The following is a 14,045-nucleotide window of genomic DNA, read 5'->3' as shown; positions in this document are numbered from 1 at the left end:
TATTGTCTATATTTTGAGTTGTAAAGGGGCTTAATTTCCTGAACTTTAAACACTAGCTAACCTATAGTGAGTCAAAAGTTTTAGATGTTTGTCTAAACCTTACTTTTGTGGCCTTCACTCTATTAGAAAGCCAAGCTGAAGGTAGCTCCAGAAAATTGAATTATCTCAAAAAAAAATTTGAGTGCTAATTGGAATAAAGAATATCACTGCACTTGTAAACATACATAAACACAGGATAATCTTTTGACTGAGTTTTACAAAGCAGAAAAATTAGTTGTTGTAAAATAACGTGATGTACTTTTTAGTTATGTGCTTATTTTCTCAGTCATGTCTGACTTTCTGTGGCCTCATCAACTGTAGCCCACCAGGCTCCTCTGTCCATGGAATTTTCCAGGCAGGAATACTGGAATGGGCTGCCATTTCTACTCCAGGGGACCTTCTTGCCCCAGGGATCAAACCTGCGTCTCTTGCATTGGCAGGCGGGTTCTTTACCACTGTGCCACCTGGGAAGCCCCCCATAAATGTTTGAATGACAGGTTTTAACAAGGGAAATATTTTTACTGAAATGGAAGATTTCTATTTCTTCACCTCCAAAATTAATAGAAAAGCCACCGGTGATATATTTATTAGTGAAATCATATCCCAGATGCTTTTGAAAACAATACAGCACCAAATCACATTATAAAATGTAATTGTCAAAATTCTACTCCTAAAATATTCTTTGGTCCATCATAAATTTAAAAATGAATAAAGATATAGTTCACATAAATAGGCTTACATACAGCCTCTCCTAGACACAGCCTGACTTAAAAACAGGAATTGTTAAAAAATAAAATAATATCTCAGTACTAGCCCAAATGTCATTCAGTTGAGTTCAGTCACTCAGTTGTGTCTGACTCTTTGTGACCTCATGAATTGCTGCACGCCAGGCCTTCCTGTCCATCACCAACTCCCAGAGTTCACCCAAACTCACGTGCATTGAGTTAGTGATGCCATCCAGCCATCTCACCCTCTGTCGTCCCCTTCTCCTCCTGCCCCCAACCCCTCCCAACATCAGGGTCTTTTCCAATGAGTCAACTCTTTGCATGAGGTAGCCAAAATATTGGAGTTTCAGCCTCAGCATCAGTCCTTCCAATGAACACCCAGGACTGGTCTCTTTTAGGATGGACTGGTTGGATCTCCTTGCAGTCCAAGGGACTCTCAAGAGTCTTCTCCAACACCCCAGTTCAAAAGCATCAAATGTCATTACAGAGTATGTTTTCATAAACTACCACTTTAAATTTAAATTAGAAAGTGTTACAATGCCATTCTCCCAAATCATCCCACCCTCTCCCTCTCCCACAGAGTCCAAAAGACTATTCTATACATCTGTGTCTCTTTTGCTGTCTTGCATACAGGGTTATCGTCACCATCTTTCTAAATTCCATGTGTATGTGTTAGTATACTGTATTGGTGTTTTTCTCTCTGGCTTACTACACTCGGTATAATTGGCTCCAGTTTCATCCACCTCATTAGAACTAATTCAAATGTATTCTTTTTAATGGCTGAGTAATACTCCATTGTGTATATGTACCACTGCTTTCTTATCCATTCATCTGCTGATGGACATCTAGGTTGCTTCCATGTCCTGGCTATTACAAACAGTGCTGCGATGAATGTTGGGGTACACGTGTCTCTTTCAATTCTGGTTTCCTTGGTGTGTATGCCCAGCAGTGGGATTGGGAAGTGGGAGGGGGGTTCAGGATTGGGAACATGTGTACACCCGTGGCGGATTCATGTTGATGTATGGCAAAACTAATAAAAAAAAAAAGAAAGTGTTAGAGGAATTCAAAAAATGTTACATCACCATGAATTCCAGCTAACTAGATAGCTGCATTGTGTCTTTTGGGAATTTTTGTTTCTACATATTTGAGCATTATGATCACCTGGAGAATTTGGAAATGCAGATGACAGAGACAACCTAAATGTTAATGAGTGCAAATCTGTGCAATTGAGATGCATAAAACTGGATCTCAGCCATGCCTCCAAGTGATTCTGAGACAGCTGTTGCATGGACCTCACTGTGAGAAGTCTTGTCCTGGCCTGGACTGTCATTATTGCATGCACATAGAATATCATAGTTTTACAAATTGTGGCCAGTTTTCATGCTAGGCCAATGCTGCCTGATGATGTTGAAGTTTCAGTTTTTCAAAAGTGTCATTTTCTATTAAAATCAATATCCAAAGTAAAGTAGCTTTGTCAGTGCAGCTCCATAGCTCTGATTACAGGTTTGAGGAGGCATTTGTACTTTCAAGACAGAAATAAGCTTTGATCTCATATGTCATTTGCTTAGCTTTTCAGTAGGATAAGAAGCAAGAGAGACAGCAGATAAAGTATCTTCATCTAAGTGGAAGGCCTTCCAGCTACTCAAGCACATAGGACGTTTAGATCCCTCTTCCACAGAGAGCATGAATGGCTTTCTAGTCTAAATAAATACATATAGTATGATGAGTAGAAATGAGCCCTTCAACTGGAAAATACAGTCGTGGACCCAAAACCATAATATCAGGTGATACAAAAGGGAAACCTGTGAGGTGGGACAGAGTTAAGTAATAGCCTTCCTATCCCCCAACCCCCCAATGCTAGACACACACACACGTCCACTACCAGAAACCAGAAACCTTTCTAAAGGCATTTGCTTCTTAGTATCACTGTGTGGTCTGCGTACTCGTCCAGTGACCCAACCAGGCAACCGTTCATGTCCTGACCATCCTGTGTTTAGTGATAATGGTGTTTCTTTCTTTTTTTTATTTTTTTGTGGGGGCCATTTTTAAAGTCTTTATTGAATTTGTTTCAATATAGCTTCTATTGCTTATGATCAGAGTCTCATCCACTGGACTACCAGGGAAGTCCCTAGTAATAAGGTTTTAATTTGCGTTTCAACCACTGCTCTGTGAGCTGATGGAATTTGATATACCCTTACTATGTTGTGCTCTTGGAACATTTTATACACTGATCATTTGTAAATGTGTTCCTTTATCCAAAGGGATCTATTCCAGGGGCCCAGACTGATATGAAAGGACCTGATTCAAGCCATAAATAGTATTTTCAGCTGTGGCTTTTGTTACAGTGTAAACAAAGCCCAATATGGACTCTCTGTCTCAAAGTCACTCGGTTGCGTCCAACTCTTTGTGACTCCACGGACTGTAGCCTGTGAGACTCCTCTGTCCGTGGAGTTCTTCTGGCAAGAATACTGGAGTGGGTAGCCATTCCCTTCTCCAGAGGATCTTCCCAATCCAGCGATTGAACCCGGATCTCCCACACTGCAGGCAGATTCTTTCCCATCTGAGCCACCAGGGAAGCCCTATTCCTTCTATAGTCAGTTGACTCCTCCAAGAGCCCTGGGCAAAAACCCTAGTGGCATTCCATCTGTCAGCTTTGTGTTAGCACTTGTCCTCTGGAGATTCGATCCAAAAGCAATCCTGAGCAATTGTTTTTTTAATCTTGTTAATATTCTGGACAAGCTCTGACCACATCAATGGCTTCAGTGGGCAATCAACAGAGGGACATGTTATATCCATTGCTTCATGGTTTGTTCACCACCATGACTATGTCAAAGGCCAATCCAAGACATCCACCTTGGGACATAGTCCCCTTCTGAGCCAGCAACTAGATGGGGACTCTATCACCTAATTAATTCTACCCTGGAATTCCTATAATGAAACTCCTAAACAGTTTTTGCCATGTCCATCCTGGTAGAGGCTATTGGGGGGCATTTCCTTAGTGAACTCAAGTGTTCAGCCATCAAAGAGTTGGATATGACCACATGCAGCAGGCACAAGGAACAATAACCCAAGATTAGGCTCAAGACAGAAAATGGCCGGGTCCTTCATCCGTGGTCACAGCCTTTCCAATTATATTAATACATTTAGTCTTTGGTTGATGCCACCTACTGGATGTCTCTTGAAAGTGAAAGTGAAAGTTGCTCAGTCATGTCCAACTATTTGCAACCCCATGGACTATACAGTCCTTGGAATTCTCCAGGCCAGAATACTGGAGTGGATAGCCTTTCCCTTTCTCCAGAGGAGCTTCCCAACACAGGAATCAAACCAGGGTCTCCTGCATTGCAGATGAATTCTTTATCAACTGAGCTATCAGGGATATACCGTGGTGGTGGTTTAGTCGCTAAGTCGTGTCCGGCTCCTGCGACCCCATCGATTGTAGGCTGCCAGGCTCCTCTGTCCATGAGCTACAAGGGAAGCCCAGTGGATATATCTCAGTCCCTTATTTTCCTATCTGCATGTCATCATGGTCATTCTGCTATGACCATGATGCCTATGAACCCAGCATCACTGTGCCCGCCAGCTTCTTATTATTCTTAATATCATCTTCTCACTTTTCAACAGTCTGACTGCACATGGTACACCGGCTTCCACAGTCCCAAAGAGCTGTGTTTACCACCCACGACTCTTCTATGTTAACCATGGCACAGCCTGGGACCCCACTCAGAACTGGGCAAGGAGAACTTGGCCTTCGGACTCTGTCTTTGCAGATGGAGTCAATTCAGCCACCTGGTCAGCCCCTTTTGTTTGTATTCCCATTGGCATCACTAGATTAACTTCTGAGATGAAAACAGCAGATTGAACAGGGTTTCTTAAGGGAAGCAGCTGCAGGAACTTGAAACCATTTCCTTCCTCCCGACTGGTGACAACCTGCCAGGAAACCTTTCATAGGAATCCTGTCAATTTTCGTTCTTTTAAAAGTCACCTCAAGAGAGCTGATAGATTCTCTTCTGGCCAAGCTCTTTCTTCTGAATGGCCTGGAATTTTTTTTTTTTCCCATTAGTGAAACCCAGCATGTCAGCTGCTAGGGTAAACCTCTCCACAAATCATACATACCCTCCTTCTTTGCCCAAAGGAGAGCCACCTGAGAACCCAGGCCTAGGGGATTCCCTGAATCACCATGTCTACCAGAGTTTAGGTCAGAGGATAAGGCTTGAGGAATCTAATTTATTTTCCTTCTATTATTATTAATTTTTGTTTAATCACTAAGTCATGTCTGACTCTTTGAGACTCCCGTGGACTCTAGCCTGCCAGGCTTCTCTATCCATGGGATTTCCCAGGCAAGAATACTAGAGTGGACTGCCATACCCTCCTCCAGGGAATCTTCCTGACCCAGGGATGGAACCCGCATCTCTTATGTCTCCTGCATTGCAGTCAGGTTGTTTACCACTAGAGCTACCTGGGAAGCCAAGTTGCACAGAGATTATCAATTATCAATTGTATCTTGAGCCACTTTCCCCTGTTTTATAACCTAGTTTCCAATTGGTTTTCTCTCAGTGATCAATTCAACAGGGCATACAGCTGTGTCATCCATCTCCCAACAGTACGATTTATCCCCAGTATTTTCCCTGCAGGTTTGCTATCTCAAACTCAAGGAGGATCAGGGTCAAGTTCTCATCAGAACTCCCTCCCAGAAACTTGGGCCACATTGAGGCTGAAAGGATCTGAAAGCCAGGTCACCTTCCGTCACCACCGCTGAGGTTTTGGGTTCAAACTCTCAGTCAGACCCTCCAGACACAATAGACTTTAACCTGATATTGTGTTTACTCAGTCCTCTAGGAGCAGACAAGGCAGGCAACAGACCAGACACAGCATCTCCATCTCAGGAGTTGGGGTGGGGGCAGCCACTCAAGAGCGTTTTTGGCCCCTCACTCTTCGAGCCACCACACAGCTCCGCCAGGGCAGGAGCCACAGCACAGGGCACAAACTCCTCATTCCTGTTACCTTAAGGCCATTGTTTTCAAGGAAATGATGCTGGAAGTACTAGTGTTTCTCTGCAGTCCTCAACAGCAAGACCTGGCATTAAGCCTTTACTCAGAGTTCACTGGAAAGACAGAGATGAGAAACTTATAGTTGTTCATGACATATGTTAAATCTGAAGAGGATTTTCTCTGTTTTGAGATAAGAGTCTATGTGGGGAGCTCTCTGAAGGTTTGAAAATACTCAGTTCTCTAGAACAGATGGTCAGTGGAGGAAGATGGTTAGAAGGTATGGACTTCCAGCTCTAAATATATAAGCCCTAGGGACATAATGTACAACACAACTGTAGTTAACACTGCTGTAAGATATAGCACATATGACATACAGGAAAGTTTTTAACAGAATAGACCCTGAGAGTTCTCACCACAAAGATAATTTTTTCTCTTTTTAGTCTATGTGAGATGATGGATGTTCACTAAACATACTGTGGTAATCATTTCACAATATATGTAAGTCAAACCATCACACACTACACCTTAAATTTATACAACTCTGTGTCAATTATTTCTCCATAAAGAAAAAGAAAAATCAAAGAAAACAGTTATTTAGCCTTAACAATCCCACAGAAGTGAAAACTATTGGCTGTATAAATGAACATCCTTTTTAAAGACCACTGGGAAATCAGTTTCCAGTTTTTTTGTAAGATTACAACAGTTATGTGTACTTTGGGTCATCAATTTCATTTCACACTTATTTACTCAAAAGTCAATTACTTATACATCCTTTGTTCAGGTCAGTTGCTCAGTCGTGTCTGACTCTTTGTGATCCCATGGACTGCAGCATGCTAGGCTTTTGTGTCCATCAACAACTCCTGGAGCGTACTCAAATTCATGTTCATTGAGTTGGTGATGCCATCCAACCATCTCATCCTCTGTGGTCCCCTTCTCCTCCCACCTTCAGTCTTTCCCACCATAAGGGTCTTTTCAAATGAGTCAGTTCTTCACATCAGGTGGCCAAAGTATTGGAGTTTCAGCTTCAGCATCAGCCCTTCCAATGAATATTCAGGACTGATTTCCTTTAGGATGCACTGCTTGGATCTCCTTGCAGTTCAAGGGACTCTCAAGAGTCTTCTCCAACACCACAGTTCAAAAGCATCAATTCTTAGGTGCTCAGCTTTCTTTACAGTCCAACTCTCACATCCATACATGACTATCGGAAAAACCATAGCTTTGACTAGACAGACCTTTGTTAGCAAAGTAATGTCTCTGCTTTTTAATATGCTGTCTGTGTTGGTCATAACTTTTCTTCCAAGGAGCAAGCGTCTTTTAATTTCCTGGCTGCAGTCACCATCTGCAGTGATTTTGGAGCCCCAAAAATAAAGTCTGACACTGTTTCCACTGTTTCCCCATCTATTTGCCATGAAGTGATGGGAGCAGATGCCATGATCTTAGTTTTCTGAATGTTGAGTTTTAAGCCAACTTTTTCCACTCTTCTCTTTCACTTTCATCAAGAGGCTCTTTAGTTCTTCTTCACTATCTTCCATAAGGGTGGTGTCACCTGCATATCTGAGGTTATTGATATTTCTCCTGGCAGTCTTGATTCCAGCTTATACATCTTACAGTTGAGATATTTTCCAATAATTATGTTTCTGTTTTTACAGGTGAAATTGTTTTATGTAACAATTCCCCAGGAAATTATTTCATGAATTATTACATCATCTCCTTAATTTTGGAATTCATCTTAATTTCTCTTTTTCACTTTAATATTTTATAATATACTGCTCATTGAGACTGTACTTTCACAGACCTAAAATAATTTTTTGAGAATGTGGGCCAATTAATTACTTTTAACTCTTAATTTACCATTCTATTACTATAAGGATAGAGATATAATACCTTTATAAGATGTCATCTTTTAATAAATAGGCAGCTACCTACTGTTATATTCTAAACAAATACATTAAATTATTCATGAATGAATTTCATTATAAATGATTAATTACCATATTTTCCTCTTACAAAATATTTCATTTATCATCTTTTTATTAAGTAATTTTTCTTTAAAATTTTCTTTTCATATACATACATGATGAATTCTCTTCAATTTGAGCATTTAGGAGAAAATTAACATTACTTTTTAGAACATAACTTTTTATCATGTTGTAATTTTCTTTAACATGAAACCAATTTCTGCCAGGTTTCCTTCATAATTTCAACTAAACCAATATACCCGAAAAGTTATTGTGTATCAACTAGGATATCTGACCATCTGATGGTATTCCAAATGGGTTAGCATAAAACATCAAGGGGAGTAACAATAACCCAGCAGTGTTGTCTATCTAAGCTGTATTTCCCAATGAAGTAACATGAAGTTGTAGGAAACAGCATTAAAAAAACTTGCCTCCACAAAAAAAGAAAAATTCAGTCAGTGATCCTGGTATTTTCCCTTTAACAACATATATGCACCCATTTAAACACATGATGAGAAAAAATGTAGTACATGAACATTACTAGACACAACATAACTTAATCAATTCAGTTCAGTCGCTCAGTGGTGTCCAACTCTTTGTGACCCCATGGACTGTAGCACGCCAGGCTTCCCTGTCCATCAACAACTCCCAGAGTTTACTCAAACTCATGTTCATTGAATTGGTGAGGCCATCCAACCATTTTATCCTCTGCCATCCCCTTCTCCTCCTGCCTTCAATCTTTCCCAGCATCAGGGTCTTTTCAAATGAGTATGGAAAAGCCATAGCTTTGACTAGATGGACCTTTGATAAAGTAACGTCTCTGCTTTTTAATATGCTATCTAGGTTGGTCATAACTTTTCTTCCAAGGAGCAAGCGTCTTTTAATTTCCTGGCTGCAGTCACCATCTGCAGTGATTTTGGAGCCCCCCAAAATAGAGTCTGACACTGTTTCCACTGTTTCCCCATCTATTTGCCATGAAGTGATAGGACTGTATGCCATGATCTTAGTTTTCTGAATGTTGAATATTAAGCCAGCTTTTTTAAAAAAAAATTATTTATTTTAACTGGAGGCTAATTACTTTACAATATTGTATTAGTTTTGCTATACATTGACATGAATCTGCCATGGATGTACATGTGTTCCCCTTCCTGAACCCCCCTCCCACCTCCCTCCCCATCCTATCCCTCTGGGTCATCCCAGTGCACCAGCCCCAAGCGCCCTGTCTCATGCATTGAAACTGGACTGGCGATTCATTTCACATATGATAATATACATGTTTCAATGCCATTCTCCCAAATCATCCCACCCTCTCCCTCTCCCACAGAGTCCAAAAGACTGTTCTATACATCAGTGTCTCTTTTGCTGTCTCATATACAGGGTTATTGTTACCATCTTTCTAAATTCCATATATATGAGTTAGTATACTGTATTGGTGTTTTTCTTTCTGGCTTACTTCACTCTATACAATAGGTTCCAGTTTCATCCACCTCATTAGAACTTATTCAAATGTATTCTTTTTAATGGCTGAGTAATATTCCATTGTGTATATGTACCACAGCTTTCTTATCCATTCATCTGCTGATGGACATCTAGGTTGCTTCCATGTCCTGGCTATTATAAACAGTGCTGTGATGAACTTTGGGGTACACATGTCTCTTTCAATTCTGGTTTCCTCGGTGTGTATGCCCAGCAGTGGGATTGCTGGGTCACAAGGCAGTTCTATTTCCAGTTTTTTAAGGAATCTCCACACTGTTCTCCATAGTGGCTGTACTAGTTTGCATTCCCACCAACAGTGTAAGAGGGTTCCCTTTTCTCCACATCCTCTCCAGCATTTATTGCTTGTAGACTTTTGAATGGCAGCCATTCTGACTGGCATGAAATGGTACCTCATTGTGGTTTTGATTTGCATTTCTCTAATAATGAGTGATGTTGAGCATCTTTTCATGTGTTTGTTAGCCATATGTATGTCTTCTTTGGAGAAATGTCTGTTTAGTTCTTTGGCCCATTTTTTGACTGTGTCCATAGGTGTGTGGATTTATCTCTGGGCTTTCTATTTTGTTCCCTTGATGTATATTTCTGTCTTTGTGCCAGTACCGTACTGTCTTGATGACTGTGGCTTTGTAGTAGAGCCTGAAGTCAGGCAGGTTGATTCCTCCAGTTCCATTCTTCTTTCTCAAGATTGCTTTGGCTATTCAAGGTTTTTTGTATTTCCATACAAATTGTAAAATTATTTGTTCTAGTTCTCTGAAAAATACTGTTGGTAGCTTGATAGGGATTGAATTGAATTTATAGATTGCTTTGGGTAGTACACTCATTTTCACTATATTGAGTCTTCCAATCCATGAACATGATATATTTCTCCAACTATTTGTGTCCTATTTGATTTCTTTCACCAGTGTTTTATAGTTTTATATATATAGGTCTTTTGTTTCTTTAGATAGCTATATTCCTAAATATTTTATTCTTTTTGTTGCAATGGTGAATGGAATATTTCCTTAATTTCTCTTTCTGTTTTCTCATTGTTAGTGTATAGGAATGCAAGGGATTTCTGTGTGTTGATTTTATATCCTGCAACTTTACTATATTCATTGATTAGTTCTAGTAATTTTCTAGTGGCATCTTTAGGGTTTTCTATGTAGAGGATCATGTCATCTGCAAACAGTGAGAGTTTTACTTCTTCTTTTCCAATCTGGATTCCTTTTATTTCTTTTTCTGCTCTGATTGCTGTGGCCAAAACTTCCAAAACTATGTTGAATAGTAGTGGTGAGAGTGGGCACCTTTGTCTTATTCCTGACTTTAGGGGAAATGCTTTCAATTTTTCACCATTGAGGATAATGTTTGCTGTGGGTTTGTCATATATAGCTTTTATTATGTTGAGATATGTTCCTTCTATTCCTGCTTTCTGGAGGGTTTTTATCATAAATGGATGTTGAATTTTGTCAAAGGCTTTCTCTGCATCTATTGAGATAACCATATGGTTTTTACTCTTTAAGTTGTTAATGTGGTGTATTTCATTGATCGATTTGTGGATATTGAAGAATTCTTGCATCCCTGGGATAAAGCCCACTTGGTCATGGTGTATGATCTTTTTAATGTGTTGTTGGATTCTGTTTGCTAGAATTTTGTTAAGGATTTTTGTATCTATGTTCATCAGTGATATTGGCCTGTAGTTTTCTTTTTATGTGGCATCTTTGTCAGGTTTTGGTATTAGGGTGATACAATAGACCAGTTAGACCTAACTGATATCTATAGGACATTCCATCCCAAAACAATGAATTTCACTTTTTCTCAAGCACGCATGGAACCTTCTCCAGGATAGATCACATCCTGGGCCATAAATCTAACCTTGGTAAACTGAAAAAAATTGAAATCATTCCAAGCATCTTTTCTGACCACAATGCAGTAAGATTAGATGTCAATTACAGGAGAAAAACTATTAAAAATTCCAACATATGGAGGCTGAACAACAAACACACGGCTGAATAACCAACAAATCACAGAGGAAATTAAAAAAGAAATCAAAATATGCATAGAAATGAATGAAAATGAAAACACAACAACCCAAAACCTATGGGACACTGTAAAAGCAGTGCTAAGGGGAAGGTTCATAGCAATACAGGCTTACCTCAAGAAAAGAAAAAAGTCAAATAAATAACCTAACTCTACACCTAAAGCAACTAGAAAAGGAAGAAATGAAGAACCCCAGGGTTAGTAGAAGGAAAGAAATCTTAAAAATTAGGGCAGTAATAAGTCCAAAAGAAACAAAAGAGACCATAGCAAAAATCAACAAAGCCAAAAGCTAGTTCTTTGAGAAGATAAATAAAATTGACAGACCGTTAGCCAGACTCATCAAGAAACAAAGGGAGAAAAACCAAATCAATAAAATTAGAAATGAAAATGGAGAGATCACAACAGACAACACAGAAATACAAAGGATCATAAGAGACTATTATCAGCAACTATATGCCAATAAAATGGACAACTTGGAAGAAATGGACAAATTCTTAGAAAAGTACAACTTTCCAAAACTGAACTAGGAAGAAATAGAAAATCTTAACAGATCCATCACAAGCACGGAAATTGAAACTGTAATCAGAAATCTTCCAGCAAACAAAAGCCCAGGTCCAGATGGCTTCACAGCTAAATTCTACCAAAAATTTAGAGAAGAGCTAACACCTACCCTGCTCAAACTCTTCCAGAAAATTGCAGAGGAAGGTAAACTTCCAAATTCATTCTATGAGGCCACTATCACCCTAAGCCAGCTTTTTCACTCTCCTCTTTCACTTTCATCAAGAGGCTCTTTAGTTCTTCTTCACTTTCTGCCATAAGGGTGTGTTCATTTGCATATCTGAGGTTATTAATATTTCTCCTGGTAATCTTGATTCCAGCTTGTGCTTCATCCAGTCCAGCATTTCTCATGATGGTATACTCTGCATAAAAGTTAAATAAGCAGGGTGACAATATGCAGCCTTGACATACTCCTTTCCTGATTTGGAACCAGTCTGTTGTTCCATGTCCAGTTCTAACTGTTGCTTCTTGACCTGCATACAGATTTCTCAAGAGGCACGTCAGGTGGTCTGGTATTCTCATCTCTTGAAGAATTTTCCACAGTTTCTTGTGATCCACACAGTCAAAGGCTTTGGCATAGTCAATAAAGCAGAAGTAGATGTTTTTCTGGAACTCTCTTGCTTTTTCGATGACCCAACAGATGTTGGATAACTTATTAGCCACATAGAATTTTTTCTTGCCCAGTTTATATAGGTGGTCTGGCAATATGTAGGGAATACCAGAATATTTAGTTTTTCCATTAAAACATAACACTTGAGAGTTTTATTGAATAGACTCATCTATATGATACAGCAGGATAAAACTTGAATAGGAAAAAAAGTCAACTCACCTTGATATGCTTATCTTTTCATTATAATAATGTTATCATTTATCATGATAAAGCCTCAGTTATGGTTCTGAAGCACTTGTTATACATGCCTTGCCTTATTCTATGACTTCAGTGCTTCTATTTTTCTTATGACAGGATGATGAGATAAGGGAAAGCCGGTTCAGCTTCACAGCTTATGGAATGGGGCCGTGTCTGCAAACCAAAGAAGGTGTGACCCCAAAGGGCCCCAACCATCCTGTCCAAGTAATGCCGAAGAGCCCAGATGAGATGAGGAAGGTCTTTATCGACAGGGCCAAGAAGATTGACACCATCTCCCGAGCCTGCTTCCCATTAGCCTTTTTGATTTTTAATATTTTCTACTGGGTTATCTATAAAATTCTTAGGCATGAGGATATTCATCAGCAGTAAGATTAAGCCTCAGGGAGTGTGCAAGTGTACAAACTCAGTGTGTCAACTCAGAAGGAAGGCTTTTTGCCATAAGGGTGTTTGTGTGTGTGTGTGTGTGGTATACAAATGATGACCATTGTGCTCAAGTGACACATGGAAAGGTGTTATTATGACTTGCTATGCAAAGTCATGGGGCAGTTATGATTCCTTTAATGAATATAAAATATATGTATTATTGGGATTCTATTTCATTAAGATTATCTGTTCTTTCACAGTAAATTTTACAAGTGGACATATTATTGTCAATGTGTTTGTATGTAATATGATGTCACATAACAGTACATGTGAGAATTGCTTTGAAATTCTTTGATTTTTCAATTCAGTATTAAATAACACAAAAGTAAAATTTGCACAGAAAACTTTTAAAAAGGAAAAACAGGAAATGTTGAAGATTTTAAAAATGTAGCTTGAGGCTTTAAAATATTTTCTTATACTTGTAGTTACAAAATAGAAAAATATGATAGTTAAGTGACAAATTCACTCAATAATAATAGAAAATTGTACATACAAATGCTATAGAGCCAACTTAAGTAATAGAAAATTAAAATCAGGAGATTAAAAAACTTTTATTGTTTATGTACTAAATTTAATTGTTTGAAATATCAAATTTTCCTCTTTGGAAATGTTTTTAATGGCCTAAGCAATCATATTATACATAAAATCTACTTTTCTTAACTTTATATATCTGTGAATGAATGTAGATATACTAAAAACACAATTGTTTTTAAAAAGTGTTATAGCTATGTATTTTTCTTTGTTGCCAAACACTGAAAAAATTCAAGCCAGCATCTTTGTTTTGTTAGATTTTTAATAGTTGCTTAATCATCTGTAAGTAATTATGTTTATTGTTTTGATATAGTTGAACAAAGTTCAGTAAGACTTTTATATTTTAGTTTAGAATGAGACTTTAAAATTCAATGAGATTATAGTATTTACATTTTTTTAAAAAATGAATTTAATAAAAACCAAAATAAATTTAGGGAGATTTTTA

The 14,045-nt window shown here is 38.6% G+C and overlaps 1 protein-coding gene across 1 annotated transcript in view; it reads left to right on the top strand.

Annotated features, from left to right (window-relative positions):
- Nucleotides 1–13,685, top strand: part of GLRA3 (glycine receptor alpha 3) — a 142,189-nt gene extending 128,504 nt beyond the window's left edge. Inside the window, exon 7 of the mRNA XM_070794385.1 lies at nucleotides 12,743–13,685. Within this exon, the coding sequence (XP_070650486.1) occupies nucleotides 12,743–13,015 (273 nt within the window). The 3' untranslated portion in view covers nucleotides 13,016–13,685. The remainder of the gene's footprint in view (nucleotides 1–12,742) is intronic.
- Nucleotides 13,686–14,045: the final 360 nt, after the last annotated feature.

This window comes from Bos indicus, chromosome 8 (assembly GCF_029378745.1).
Source record: "Bos indicus isolate NIAB-ARS_2022 breed Sahiwal x Tharparkar chromosome 8, NIAB-ARS_B.indTharparkar_mat_pri_1.0, whole genome shotgun sequence".
Taxonomy (NCBI): Eukaryota; Metazoa; Chordata; class Mammalia; order Artiodactyla; family Bovidae; genus Bos; species Bos indicus.
The sequence above is the reverse complement of the archived record's forward strand: the minus strand, read 5'-3'. Positions and strand labels throughout refer to the sequence as shown.